Source organism: Poecile atricapillus, chromosome 11 (assembly GCF_030490865.1).
Source record: "Poecile atricapillus isolate bPoeAtr1 chromosome 11, bPoeAtr1.hap1, whole genome shotgun sequence".
NCBI classification, from domain to species: Eukaryota; Metazoa; Chordata; class Aves; order Passeriformes; family Paridae; genus Poecile; species Poecile atricapillus.
In genome coordinates, this window is record NC_081259.1 from 19,233,312 (window position 1) to 19,247,722 (window position 14,411).

General features: G+C 44.6%; 1 protein-coding gene across 9 annotated transcripts in view; it reads right to left on the reverse strand.

Moving 5' to 3' along the window:
• Window positions 1-11,984, reverse strand: part of NEO1 (neogenin 1) — a 159,068-nt gene extending 147,084 nt beyond the window's left edge. For all 9 annotated transcript variants that reach the window (XM_058846654.1, XM_058846657.1, XM_058846653.1 and 6 more), the window contains exon 1: window positions 11,636-11,984. In XM_058846654.1, the coding sequence (XP_058702637.1) occupies window positions 11,636-11,750 (115 nt within the window). In that variant the 5' untranslated portion in view covers window positions 11,751-11,984. The remainder of the gene's footprint in view (window positions 1-11,635) is intronic.
• Between the last annotated feature and the right edge of the window lie 2,427 nt (window positions 11,985-14,411).

The window sequence follows — 14,411 nt, forward strand, 5'->3', positions numbered from 1 at the left end:
TAAAGCAAAGTTTGAAAGTGCAAAAATACATATATAAGAGAGAAATTAAATCAGCTCCAGTTCTATCTTTATAGAGATTACAAAGTTAGACATTGAGATGACAGAGCCACAGCAATTAAATACATATCACAGAAACATTTCTAATTTTAACAAAAAGTTGTGAAATCCAACTTAGCAGTAACTTGGAAGGCAAACTCTGAGGAAAGGCACTGCAGGGTTTACCCAGAGGGGAGGGGAGGAAGGAGCTGAGCTAAAAGGAGCAGCAGCCACCTCCCCCAGAACAGTTTATTAAAGCAAGAACCCCAGCATCAAAGCGCACGATAAATAATTAACGTGCAATGCCTTTGTGATAAGGTACTGAACTTGAGCTTTCTCTGAAGGTAAATGATTTGTAAATGCAAATTTGTCCAGCTGCTCCTTTCCTGCATCAAAAGCCTGCTCAAAGATAGCATTTATGAGCTATTTTTGACAAATATTTACACCATCTTAATCAGGTTTTGAGTCATGCGTGTGCTCATTGGTATACAAAAATGCAGGGCAGTTACAGTTACATAAACTAAAGAGTTTGGGGGGGTTTAAAAGTTGATTTTTGCCTACTGGTGTATTCAAGCTCACTCTTTAATTACCCTGCCTCATTCACAGTGAGCAGTAACATACCTGCAGAGACCATTCCAGTTACATTCCTCAATCCATCTTTCCCTTCACATGCAGATCAGAAGGCTTGGAAACAAGTATTACATTTTTTTATTCTAAAAGCATTTACGAAATGGCACCTCAAAATGAAATTACATCTGCACAGCCACCACCGAAGGCTGTGTTACAGCCTTGGAAGGGTATAGAAGCAATTACAGCAGGAGCACGGGTGTTTCTGATTCCAACTGCTATAAGTCTGCACAAACGTAACTGTTATTATCATTAAAGGCTGAAGAATGAATTAAATGTGGCTCTGCTTTTACAGTGATACCCAGTTTGGTCAGCATCTAACACCTGCCTATCAGTCTCTAGGAAACTGCCTGAAGAGGAATTTTCCAGGTGATAAAGCAAACGGTGCTCTTGTTAGCAGAATTCCAAAGCTCTGCCTAAAAAGCTGTAACAGCTGCCTGAAAACAGAAATATTCCTGCTCCTTTACAGAGGATGGGTAACAGCTCCTTACCCACACAGCACCTCTGGAAGCCCTGAAAGAAGATGTCCTGTTCTGAAACCCCTTACGAGAAAGTTTAAAGAAAACCAGCAGTAACATCCAGGACAGTTCCCTGACTACAAGGGAACAGACTGGCCCCCTCCCAGCTGTACCTGAAAGGTACTTAAAACTTCCTAACTTAAAACCACTTCTAGGTTTTAGTGTATGACAAGAGTCACCCAAATAAATTTTCAATCTTTGAGTTACTTATATAGAGCATCAACTCAACCTACCATCCACTTACTACACTGACAGACTGCACAAGTTACATGAAATTAGATGCCAGCAACAGAGGTAGTTCACTGAACGTGTTGGGATTTGACATCAGTTCACTAATTCAATCCAGCTTTGCATCCCAGGGGAATCACAGTCAAGAAGGGCAGTGAATCCAGCTTTGCATTTGGTAATGAATCCACAAGGCTCCCAGTACCACCAGTGGCTATGAGGCACAACCTGCAATAGCCAGTTATTTTATTTTTTTTTAAATGAACACCACCACCTCCACTCATTGTGCTCACACACAAAAACCAACAGCCCTTCAGCACACAAGTTAAAAATGATACTCACATGACAGAACCTAATTAGATTTAAGCAATATATACACTCCATATATTAATCTGTAATAACAGAAACAAGCACTGGATAACCTTTCAAAGGTTGCAGAAATGTCTTAAATAGGCTAAACTTGGGGAAAATGTTTCTTTAACATCACACGAGACCAAAGTAAAGGCAAAAATCTACTTCTTACAGGTGCTTATCTTAATAAATCAGTAAAGGACATGCTTGAAAATGCTAAAGTCATGAAGTCTGCCCAGGATGCATGTGAAAGCAAAGATGAAACCCCAAAGCACACGCTCAAGCTCTGCTACAGAGCCCTGAGCAGCAGTGCCTCCACAGGAAGTTCCACAGTGAACAACAAACAGCACAAACCAAATTGCACACAGAGATCAGATCTAGCACAGATACATTTTCAGCTCCCGTGAATGCTGGCTTTTTCCATTTAGACTGATTTCCTCAGTGAAATGAAAAACTGGCAACAACAGCAAAGAAAACAACTGGAAAACGTTACTTTAGAAAACCAACACTTCAAATTAGGGGCTGTTAATGCTTGTTTACCTGAGCACACAGGATTCCAATTGAGCTGAACCAGGAAAAGCCTTTAACTAGCACTACCTAGAATGTGGAATGTGTTGGATCCTGCTTTGGGTGCATCTGATGCCTGGTTCTCCTCTTTCCACATTCAGAAGTCAATTCTCTCCTCCAAAAGTCTCAGATGTGAAATACAAAAGCCTCCATTCACATGCTGTGGTGTTACCTTGCAGATTCTGGCACCTCAGTTTAGAGTAGACCTACAGTATTTACATCACCCAGAAGAAATCCTATATATCTGCACTCCCAGAAAACACATGGAAAGGGGAAGAACACAAATTTACACCAAATGGAACTGCCAAGATTTTCCAGTTGTGCCAACAGGACACTCCATTTTCTGCAGCAATGGTTTGTGTGGGTTTTCTTTCATCCACATCTCCAAGAAGTTACATAAAACCACAACAGAAGCTGGCTACCAAATCATTCCAGGTATCTCAACCATCTCTTATCTCATACTATCCAGGTATTTTTCAAAACCTACCATAACTTCAAATAAGGAGATAAGTAAAAAGAATCCATAGCAACAAAAGAACTACAGAACCTAAAATTAAGGTCTCTGAAGACCTGAAGAAGGTATGAGCAAACAAGAACATGTGAAGGTTTGGATAAATAAGCTATTTTACACTTCAAACAGAAGACAAGCCTTGTCAGATTCCAGGAAAGGAAGCAACTTGGGAAAATGATGAAGGAGGGCTGTCCCACCCAAAATTTGTGGTGTACTCTCCAAGAGCTCTTAATGCTAATGAAAATATTGTCCCATAAAACATATTAAATTTGCTGTTGCAAATGAGTAAGAACAGACTGCTGTGATTTCAGGTGGAATTCCTGGGCCTGTCTGTCCCTTCACCATGTCATGGTGCACCCTTCACAAGGCATGGTGCACTGCACCCTTACAGGGCTTGGCAGAGGTGGGTCTATCAGCCCCATGATTTCTACCTCTGCATTACCAAGATCTCCTTCAAAAGGGGTACCCGAGACATTTCTAAACACTTTGTCCCTTAACTGCTCTGTAGAACCACCAAGAACACAGCAAAACACACCACAGTGCAGGCAGGGAGCAGTTTCCCACCTCCTGAAGTACACCCCCAGCTTCCTGCCATCCTCCCAGGACATGCAGAGCCTCAGCACTTCATTTCAGCGTTCATTTTTCCCTGAGAAAAACTGAGCAATGTCATCCTGAGCCATTCAACTGGCTGGCATTATCCTCACTCTGGGGGGAGCTCGTTTGGCTGTCAAGAGTGTTTCCCACATCCCTTCACAACCATACTGTCATACCCTATGACATCTAAGTTTTTCTTACACTTCCAAACAGGTTTCCATGAAGTCCTTACAGGATTTCATTATTGATACAGGGATGAATCTGAAAGTCCAGGCCCCAAAAAGCTACAGTACAGCTGTTAAAAATGATACACTACACAAGACAAGCATCATTAATCGAGGCTCCCTCTGGACTTCTGCAAGTGAGTGTATTCAGAGCTGTCAGGCCTCCATCCTTTTCTGAAACCACAACCTGTTGGGCAGTTTTGCATTTTTTTCCTCAAGGCTAAGTATTTTGAGATGAAACCTGTAGCTTTATTCCCACTTCAGAACCAGACAAACAAATGAAATTTCAGCGTGGGAAAAAAAGTTACAAACCAAAGCAGTAATTAAAGCTGAACTGAGAATTCATTACCAATCTGAAAATGAAATTTTATGAGACATTTGTTTTTCAATGAATTTGCTAATAAATAGTGTACACTTTCTGAAAAAGTTTCAGTCTATAGATCTGGAATCTATATGCTGTAATACATAATACTAAAGATTAAAATGGTGACATAACACAATGTTATTTTGCTCACAGTGCTTTTTATACTCCAATTCTACACCAATCCCTACCCCCAGCAGAAAAGCAGTCTGGCCTCCCGGTGGCAGCGTTCCCTGTGCCCATGTCACCCTCTCCCTTCTGCCAGCACGAGTACTGAGGCAGGGATCTGATCCAATTCTCTACATCCCCCACAAACACTCAGGAAAAGCCAATGCAAGGGCACAGTACCCCCTCAGTGTGGTGACACCCCCAGCCTGAAACACTGAAGCTGAACACCAAAATAGGATTAACATTTGGCTACGACTTCATCTCGGCTGTGTTTCCTATCTGCCCAAGCACATTTCTAATGGAAGATTCACAAATCGATAACAAAATACGTGGATTTTCTGCAAGGTGAGCACTGACAGCCCACCACTAAAAATTCCAATCCCAACAGCACTGGAGCGTACTACTAACTGCTGAGGTGTCCTATCACAGCAAAAAATGTTTCTGGATGCAGCTTTCCTTTATTTCCAGTTTTTTATACTTCCTTCCTTGCCTGTTTTCAAACAGGAACATTTGGCTTTATAAATCACTTTTGGAAATATTTCATCTTCTTGTTAACACCCAGCTTTCCTCTCTGCTATGCACAACACTACAACAGACATAATTGCAAGCAATTATTCAGTTTTATAAAGACATGTGGGTGTGGCACTTGGGGACACAGATTAGTGGTGGACCAGGCATTGCTGGGGATATGACTGGACTCGATCTTGGAGGGCTTTTCCAACCTAAATGATTCTTTAATTATTTTTTTAAAATCAATGTGACCTTTCTTAAAATTTTGAAGACAAGTTAGACTCCAGTTCTCAATTTTAAAAGTCATGACAGGTCTAACGACTTAAATGACTTTTGGCAGCCTGTTCTACTTTTAGAAGGAATATCCAAACACCTCTATTTGCAGCTCTCCCTTCTTCGCTACAGTTACATTATAAGGTTTCAAAGCACAAACCACAGAGCCCTGTTAAGAAGAGATGTTCGGGCTCATTAACTGCAGAGGAAAGCCAAGAAAGATGAAGCTTATACAGGGCTTGACTCCATCTCAGCCCAAGTGGAAGCAAGCTGTGGGACAATTACACTGAGAACTAGGGAATGAAAAAAAAACCCGGAAGCTGCCTCCAAGTGCTCAAGTCTGTTAGCGATGGCAGTAACACAAAGGTGGCTCTGCCAAAAGGAAGATGAAAGAGGAAGAAATGGGACCAACACAATCAGAGCTGGAGCTTTTACTTCCCAGACAATATAAAATACAGAAAGATACTGTATCTATTCATAGTGTCATATAAACATGAAGACAAACTGAGATTTACCATGGCTCAAAATATCATTGTAAAGGACACAATAAATAAAGTAAAACTTCCCCAGAAAAGCACTCATTAAATGGCTAGAAACTGCATGCAGAACATGAAATAAATGAAAGCTGTAGATTAGCACAACGTCTCTCCAAAATCATATCAACTCTAACTTAAATATGTTAATAAGCAAGAAACAGCAGCTAAGCCTACACTGCTGAATGCCCAACAGACAGCGTGCTCTGTGCTGCTCGCCCCGAGGTCAGCAGCCACCCACATGTCACCAGAGTTAAAAACACATCAAACAAGATAAATTCATCAAAGTATCGCAATAATAACAGCAGACAACTGTGCTGGCTACTCACACATGCTCTGACCCAGTGTCACAAAATCTGACAGCTTCAAGACAGGCATCAGACAAAAACAAAGGTGAAATATATTTCAACTCCATATACATGAGCTAGAATTAAGCTACCCAAACTTCTATGCCAAAAAGAAAGTTAAAAAAATATAAACAGATGGCACAGTCCAACAGAGCTGAACTGATGAAGCACTGAAACCCCAAAGGATATCAAGTACATAGGGGCCTACTAGGAGAGACAAAGTGAAATTTTAAGGGATCAGCAGACAGAAGTACAAAAACACGGGGTTTTTAGGTAATAGGAAAACAAAACAATAAAAACACAGTAAGATTCACGCCCATATGTATATATATATAACAATTAAAATGTGATCTAACTACAAGACACAGTAGTGCACAAATTCTTTGAGCAGACAGATGAATTAGTGGGTAATGTAATCACAAAACAGCTTTTCCAGTTTTAGAAGATCTCCAGACAAAATTGTATGACTAGAGAATACCAAAAATTGTCACCAAGCTGCCATGCTTTGATGAGACCTAAAAGAACTGAATCATCAAAATCCACACCACCACCAACAGTCCAACATATGAGCCAAAACCTCTGCAATGCACTAAGGAAAAGAAGATCAATAGATTAAAATGTGCAAATGAAGAAATTCAGGCTAAGCAGAACATCTGAATTTCTTCAGTGGTAACCAGCACCAAGCCAGCTGCACAAACAGCTCTACAGTGAAGAAAATTCACAGCTAACATATGCAGAGCAACACTTTTTGAGGGGGGAAAAAGCTCTCTCTATTATACAATACACTGTTTCTAAGTCAACTTAAGAGATTTCTCACTGGAAAACTATGAAAACTAGAATGTCAAAGGAAGAGGAAAATAAAACATTGTTACATGACTGAATGACTAGTACATTCCTTCCCCAAAATGCCATACTCAGTCCTGGTCATATCACAACAGCAAACCCAAAGCTGAAGCAGGAAAGTTCAGAGACTAGTAAGGAGAATCAGTGATGCCATAAAAAAATACCTAAGTTTATGTATTTGGACCCCAGTGAGCTCCCAAAGTGAGCAGTCCTGTCTGAACAGCACCTCTAGGGATTTAACTGGAATTTTTTTTCCCTACTAATACACCCAATCCCAAAACATTCAGAAGCAACAAGTGGAGTGCTAAGTTTAGTGTTGATGTAGAAAAGAAAAAATTCCTTTAGAGTAATTTATTACTTTTCATTAAAATTCAACCTCTTTTTGCACAAATCAAACAGCTTGTGGTTGTTACACACTCCAGGGAATTACCCAAAATCCCAAGAAAGTTCAGCAGCTGAACGTTCCAATTTCTTCACTGCCTTTGGTAAGGCCAGCTTTAATGAGAAAAAAAATATTTTAACTGATGCAAAAAGGATTTATCATAAGTTGATAGTCTGCTTATTTTGTAAAATTAAGATGCTCCTCTGCATGAATACTAAATGGTAAAGACCCTGGAAATTAAAGCACCTAATAGACCATATAAAGCAGGCTTTCAGTTTTCCTACCGAACCCTGCAACTGTACACATACAAATCAGGCTTATCTATTTATATGGAATTAATCAGGATTACCACTTTCATCTTGGCAATTTCACTGGAGGATGAAATCAATAGCACCCAATCAGTAAAATATGACTGTTTCCACTGTGCTGAGGCATTTTCTCTATTAAGAACTATTCTGCCTTTTTAAAAAATCAATAGCCTCAGGCATTATGTTTCAATATTGGAGGCCCAGAGCTGTATTCCAACAGGACACCCCAAGGAACTCCCGGGGTTTGAGGCAGCTCTCCCCTCTCAGCCTGGCACACTGGAGAAGCAAACACAGGCCAGTGCCTCCACAGCCATTCCCAAAAGCTGCACTGAGACTTTGGAGCTCCCAGGGGCTAAATGCCTAGTCCACAACCCTTGGAGGAAAGTAAAATAACCCTTCTGGATCCAGCCTGGAAGCTGCAATCTGGACCCTGCAGCCACTGAAGCCCCTACAAAACAGCTAAACAGAAATGGAGTTTCCCTTCCACCGAGTGACATCCCAACATTAGCGCTGATTCCTCACGGGAAACCAGCACTAATTAGTTACTAGCAACAGCTCCAGTTATACCTCCTCACAGGCAATGCAAAGCGAAACTTTAAACATTCTGCATCTATAAAGCCATTGCATGTTTAGAAAAGTTGGCTACAAACATTGGCACACTTTACACACCAAATTATCTCCATGAAACTGGTGACGATAATAAAATTTGCTTTCAAACCTCCTGTGATGCTCAGGCTGATGTTGCCCAAGTTAGATGTTTTTATAGCTTGAAAGCAAAACTTAAGAAGAATATTGCACTGCTCCTTGAGTAGTTTTCCTCAACTCCCACTTTATTCCTCACTCATTTATCATCACTCTTCTTCTCTTGGCCATGCAACAAACTCCAGTTAGGTGCCTACAGAGTCTTCAGACTTCTCTGACAATCTCTGGCTGAAGGTTAACGTTGTGTAAATCACAAGGGCATTTTATCATCAGGAACAACCAAATACTCTTATTTGTATAAGGAAATATCTACCATATGTAACTTCCTTACTCACACTGATAAGTTAGCACAAGGTAACTAAACCAAGCTTTTTTTTTTTATGACACTTTTTGTTTGCTGCTTTTCACTGTGATGAACATTAGACACAGGTGTGTACACACCTGACAACTTCGAAAGTGAAGTGTTAGTTTATTAGGAAAGTTTCATAAGCCAGTCAAGTAATTTTCTTAGATGACTAATAAACATGCACTGCAAAAGCCATAAGCAATCTGTCCATATGGAACAGGAATATCAAGCAGGGAGACCGGTGCTTAACTGACGCGGGACGTAACCGAGACCTGAATATTTCTGCTCTATTTTTAACTTGGGATATAATTAGAAATAATCAAGCAGCACACACGAAACAGAAACAAATGATGACCTGCTGTTTCTAGGGGCCCCAGCCGATCTGTGCTGCCATCCTTAGCTTTCCACATCCCCCCATCACTCCCCAGGAGGAGCATCCCTGGCAGCAGCACCTGGATGCAATTCCCAACTTGTGCTCACAGACCCCTTCAGTTCTGGGCTCCTCCTGCAGCTCCAGGCCCACAAACTGCTAATTCTGCTCCACTGAGACTTCCCAAACCAGCAGTTTGTCCTCTAAAAACAAAATACATATCAATTCCAAGGACTTCAAGAATACCAGGGAGAGACAGAACAAATTTCCTGCTTCTGAATAATCTCATTTGCAATCTTAATGGTGTATACAGGTTATCACAGCTTTCCTATTAAAAATTAAGTAACACCAGCTTCATTTTTATTTCTAATAATGAAATCTGTATAGATCCACGTTTTTATGCTCATTTCAACTCAGTTACAGTTATAGGAGGCAGGATTTAGCCAAATTTGATGCTTCTTCCTGATTTGTTTTCCTCCCTCAGCTAAGTGATACATTGTCCCAATTCTAAAATCAGCAGCTCATCTCACCTTATCTGCAGAACAACCAACTAGACTGGAAAACACACTAATATTTGCAGATACATAAATAAATGAAGCTATACAGTTTTTTCCTAAAATAATTCAGCTGGACTCTTTTCTTCTTCAGAGAGCCATGAAGAGCTATTTATAAATAGGATCAAATGTCCCTCCAACACACGTGACTCCATACAAAGAATATGGGCTACCAAATCTGCAACTTCTGCTCATTTACGGCACTTTTACCCACACCAAAATGCCAGCATGGGAGTCTTTTTTGCATTAAAACCCCCTATTCTGGACATAGCAAGCAGCACTTCAGCCTTGACAAGGAGAGCTGTGAGACCCACAGCTAAAGCTCCATCTGGACCTACAAACTCAGTGTTCCTCTGCCTCTCCAGCTCTCAGCATCAGCCTAAGGAGGCTCTTCCCAGCATCCTGAAGAGATCAAACTTCACCCAGAGCACGGAGCAGAAGACAGCACTAACCCCTCACATCTGAACCCCAAGGGGAGAACTTCCACACCACAGAACATCTGCACCCAACTCCCTCTCCTATGAGCACCTGCCTCTATAAAAGGATGTGGAACACCCTGTACTTAAGAAACACTAGTAGCAATTAGGTGGGAAATAATGTGAATTAAAATGAAGTTAATCCACTATACATGAAGCATCTTCTCTTTATTGAGACAAAGAACTAAAAGAGCCTTTCTCCCTCTCCTCTGAGTAACTGGTGCAAACACCCTCAGAGAGGGAAAGCCCAGCTCCTCATCCTCCCCACAGGACAGCATCCATGGACACAACATAAAGGCACCTTCCACAATAGAGAGAGAGAGGAGGAGTTCACCAGAACTTCCAAGATTTCCACAATAATACTCTTAAATTCCTGCTTCGATAAACAGCTTCAATAAAGGTTTTAATTCCATATCATTTCAGCACATCACTACTCCTCTGCAGATTTAATTCACATATTTGGCTCCAACAGACAAAATTTCACCTACTAATTTGATTTCCTCAAATAAAGGATTAGTTTAAACCAGCAAAGAGCTACTAACACAACCATAAGACCACTGAGCTGTCAGGAGAGCAGGAATATCAGAAAAGAATCACCACGTGGCAAGATTTTACACATCACAAAGTAACTTATCTGTTACACATGTTCGGCAGATTTTTTTTTGTCAATCTGCAGTATTTTTCAAAAGAAAAAAAAAAAAAAATCTGCTTCAGACCTAGACTCTGAAAAGCTTGTACTGTGTAAGAGGATAAATAAAAATATTCCCTGTCAACAGGAGTCAGCACACATGGTTCCATCAGTGGTGTCCAAGATGAGAACCACCGTGGAAGATCCTGCCTAATGTGATTTGAAACAGAACAATTACGCCATTTAATGTCAGAATTTAACCATTCTCACTTTCCCAAATTGCTAAAAAACACTCATTTGACCAGCAGCTTTTTCCATATTCCACTTATACAGAGCTCTCTCTTAAAATATCAGGATTCAATCAACCTACAGGGGTTTTTTTTGTTGGTTTTTTTTTTTTTTTTAATCACAGCACTCAGCATTCAAGACCAGATTTTCTTTCAAGCTTCCTACTAGCGTATTGCCGGCAAGAAGGAAATAAAGAAGTTACTTTTTAAAGCCAGTATTTGGCATAACGAGCAGATAACATCGCTGAAAAGCTAAGGAGGCTTCTGTGGTATTAATGGTCTCATGCAAGGGCTTTTGAGAGAGCCTTCTCCTGCCTCACCTGGGTGAGATTACGTTTTCCGTAGCCTATAAAGAACCAGGATTCAATCATGGACCATTAAAGACAACAATGGTAAAAGGTGTGAGAACTACCGCGGCTGAAACGCTGCCAGACCGCTCATTTCTGGGCTACTACGGCAGCTCCCAGGCAAGTTCCTCTCTCTCTCCACAGGTTGCCGGTACCGAGTCCGTGCCGCTTCCAGCACCCCTCCCGAGCCGGGACAGAGCCCGTCCGTGCCCGGCTCCCCTCAGGGCTGAGCTGCAAGCCCGAGTCCCCTCAGGTGTGCCCGGCTCTCCTCCCGGATGCCAGCGAGCCGGGAGCACAGGTGGGTGAAGCGCTCAATCTCCCACAGACGGAGCTCCAGGTGTCCCTTGTTCGCGGGGAGGCACCGCCGCCGCTCCCCGAGGCTCGCAGTGGCCCCTGCTGGTGCCCGCACGGGGGGAGCGGAGCGGGCTCAGCCCCTCGGCACCGCTCGTCCTGCCGGGGCCGCCCCGGGCCCCGCCGGCCCCGGGACCCCTCCGCGCCCCCGCACAGCTCCGCGCCCGCCGCCTCCGGGGTCTCGCCGCGCTCTTACCGGTGAGGAGGCTCCGGGAGCCGCTCCGCGCCGCGGCGCCGGTCGGTGCGGGCTGCGCGAAGAGAAGGGCGATGCACAGGGAGCCGAGGAGCCGCCGGGCTCTCCGCGCCGCCATCGCTCCACTCCCCGCGCCCGGCAGCCGGGCTGCACCCAGCGCCAGCCCCTCCCCCGGGGGGGGCTCCTCCTGCCTTCCTTGCCTACCGGGCGGGCTAGCGCGGAGGCGGCGGAGGGAGAGCGGCGGGCGGGCGGAGCGGCCGCGCTCCCTCCCTCACTCCATCGCGGGCCGCGCTCCGCCGCTCGCTCGCTCCGTCCCTCCCTCACACGGACCCCGCGGGGCGCGCGCCGCCTCCCGCCCGCCCCCGCCCCGCGCATGCGCGCGCCCCTCCCCTCCCGCCCCCGACCCCCGCGCCAGGTGTGCGCGCGCCCGCCCCCCCGCGCGCGCCACCGCGCCTGCGCGCGCGCGTGGGGGGGCGGGGCCGCCGCCGCCCTCCCCTGAGGGGAGCCGCGCTGCCCCCCCCACCCCATTCCCCTCAGGCGTTCGGTGCTTAAAGCTCATGGGTTTTAACTCAATAAATCCGTGTTTCCCCCTCTTCAGGACCAGCCCGGCATGGGTGCGGGACCTGCGCGTTTTCCACGCGTAAAAACATGGAAAAACCAAACGGTTCGGCACCAATCCGGGTATCCCCGCTATGTGGCGAGCCGGAGGGTGTGGGAAGAGGGAGCCCTGCCCTGCCATGGTGCTGGGAACCAGCAATCCAGAGCCGCCAAGAAACCCGAAATCGAATTAAATGTAGAAAAATAACTTGCGGAAACTTGTTTTCTTGGGGAGCAACTCTGCTGCTCTGTTCGGGATCTCGCCTCTCCCAGTAGACATGCTTCTCAAAGATAAATAACGTGAAGAAAAGGCCAGACATGCTCCGAAAAGGCAAATGCAGTGTATTTTCATCCTCCTGGGGGTAATTAGTTTTATACAGCATTTGCCATTCAAATCCAAATCACTGGAATGCCGCATCGTTACCAGCCCGCTCCAGCCCTACTGCCGGATCCAGTCTCCTTACAAAGGACACAATAAAAGCTGTAAATATACATTCCTCCTTCATTAATCATATGGAGCGTACCCTGATATTTTTTCCATCTCAGCTTGTTACCCACTAAATTATACTTTTACAACGCACATGGTGTCCTTGCTCATTTTATTATTGACTAATTGAGTCGTCTCTTTTTGGACATAAATTACATGGGACCAGGGCTGGAGGTAACCAGGAGAGAACCAGACCCCTGGGGCAGGTGAAACAGGGTACATCCCCTGCAAAACATGTTGCAAAACATCTTAAAATGAATTTAAATAATTTGTTCCAAAAAAAACCCCAGCTTTTACGCTGGTTGTGAGACTCCCCTTAAGGAAAGTTTCTCTTGATAACCTCGCTGTGTGTGGCAAGGGTGTCCCTCTTGTTGCAGGCAGCTCTATATTGCCGTGAAATTCTTCTTGATCCAGCGGGATTTGCAGATTTGTTTATGGAGAGGGTTTTCTGCGAGGCAGACGCTGGCAGAGTGCTCAGTGCCCCACACGCAGGTGTGGATTTTGCCGTACAGGGATGCAGGGATGCGCACAGCGAATTAAACGCTGACGTGACTGCAAAGCACCAGCTAATACAGGTGTCTGAGGCGTCTCTCCTCGTGAAGCTTGCTTCATTATTTTATGTTTCTGTCAGGAAACAGGGGGTTTGGCCACTAAAAATATCCCGGGGCATTTTCACAATGGAATAATTACCTCCTCAGAAGGATGTTTGGGTTTCTCCAGCTTACCCTTGCCGAGTTAGCTGCTATCTGATATGCCACAAGGATTACCAGCAACCAGCTGCAATTTATCCTGAAAATGGAAGCAGTGATTAAAAGGCAGGACTGGTAGTGTAACTCCTATTAAAGCAGGTTAGCAATTCCCATCATAAAATCCTGCCCTCAGTTGCATTTAACAGGGCCAAACTAACCACTGTGCTGAAACTTAAGCATCTGAAGTTCATACTTTGGGTTAAATTATAAACATTTCCCTTCCTGTTCCTTCTGTCAGTGATTTTCCAGTCTGAAAATGAGAGTGGTCACTTTGTCAGAGGTGCTCCCTCAAGCCCTGCTTATGAAAACCCTCCTGAAAGTCCTGCTGGTTCTCGGCACGGGCATCCTGGTGCTTCCACTCTCCAGCAACTCTGTCCTCATCACAGCCCAGGACTGTGGGATCAGAGCTGGACCTGCAGCTCCAGTTCCTGGCTGCTCTGGACCATGCCATGTCTACAGGTAGGAAGGGCAAACCTGCCCTTCCAGTTGTCTTGGGAAACACAGAGCAGGAAGCTCCTTGAAAAACATCAGTGGAGATGGGAACTGGGTCTGGGACAGGTAAGTTGGCAGGCACAGACACTCTGGAGTGATACAGGTTCTCCAGGGTAGTTGGAAGGGAATGAGGAGCCAGAAGGAAAAACAGGTCTGCCTGGAGGGAGGGATAAAGCAAAGCTCATAAGAAAGAGTCTGGGAGCCAGGCTGCTGGGAGAAGATTTTAACCCAGAGTGGGAATGGGAGAAGTTGCTGGGAGGAGGACATGCAGCCTGGGAGGACTGGGAGCTGTCCCTATGGTCTGGTCAAGGGCTGAGGGAGATCTTGTTGGGCAAAGGGGATCTGATGGAAGAGCTGGAGTGGGGCAAGGGAGGAGAACTCCAAGGCTGGGTGTGGGATGCAACAGGGCCTATGGGAAGAGGGAATTCACTAGTGATGTAGTAACGAGGAGGAC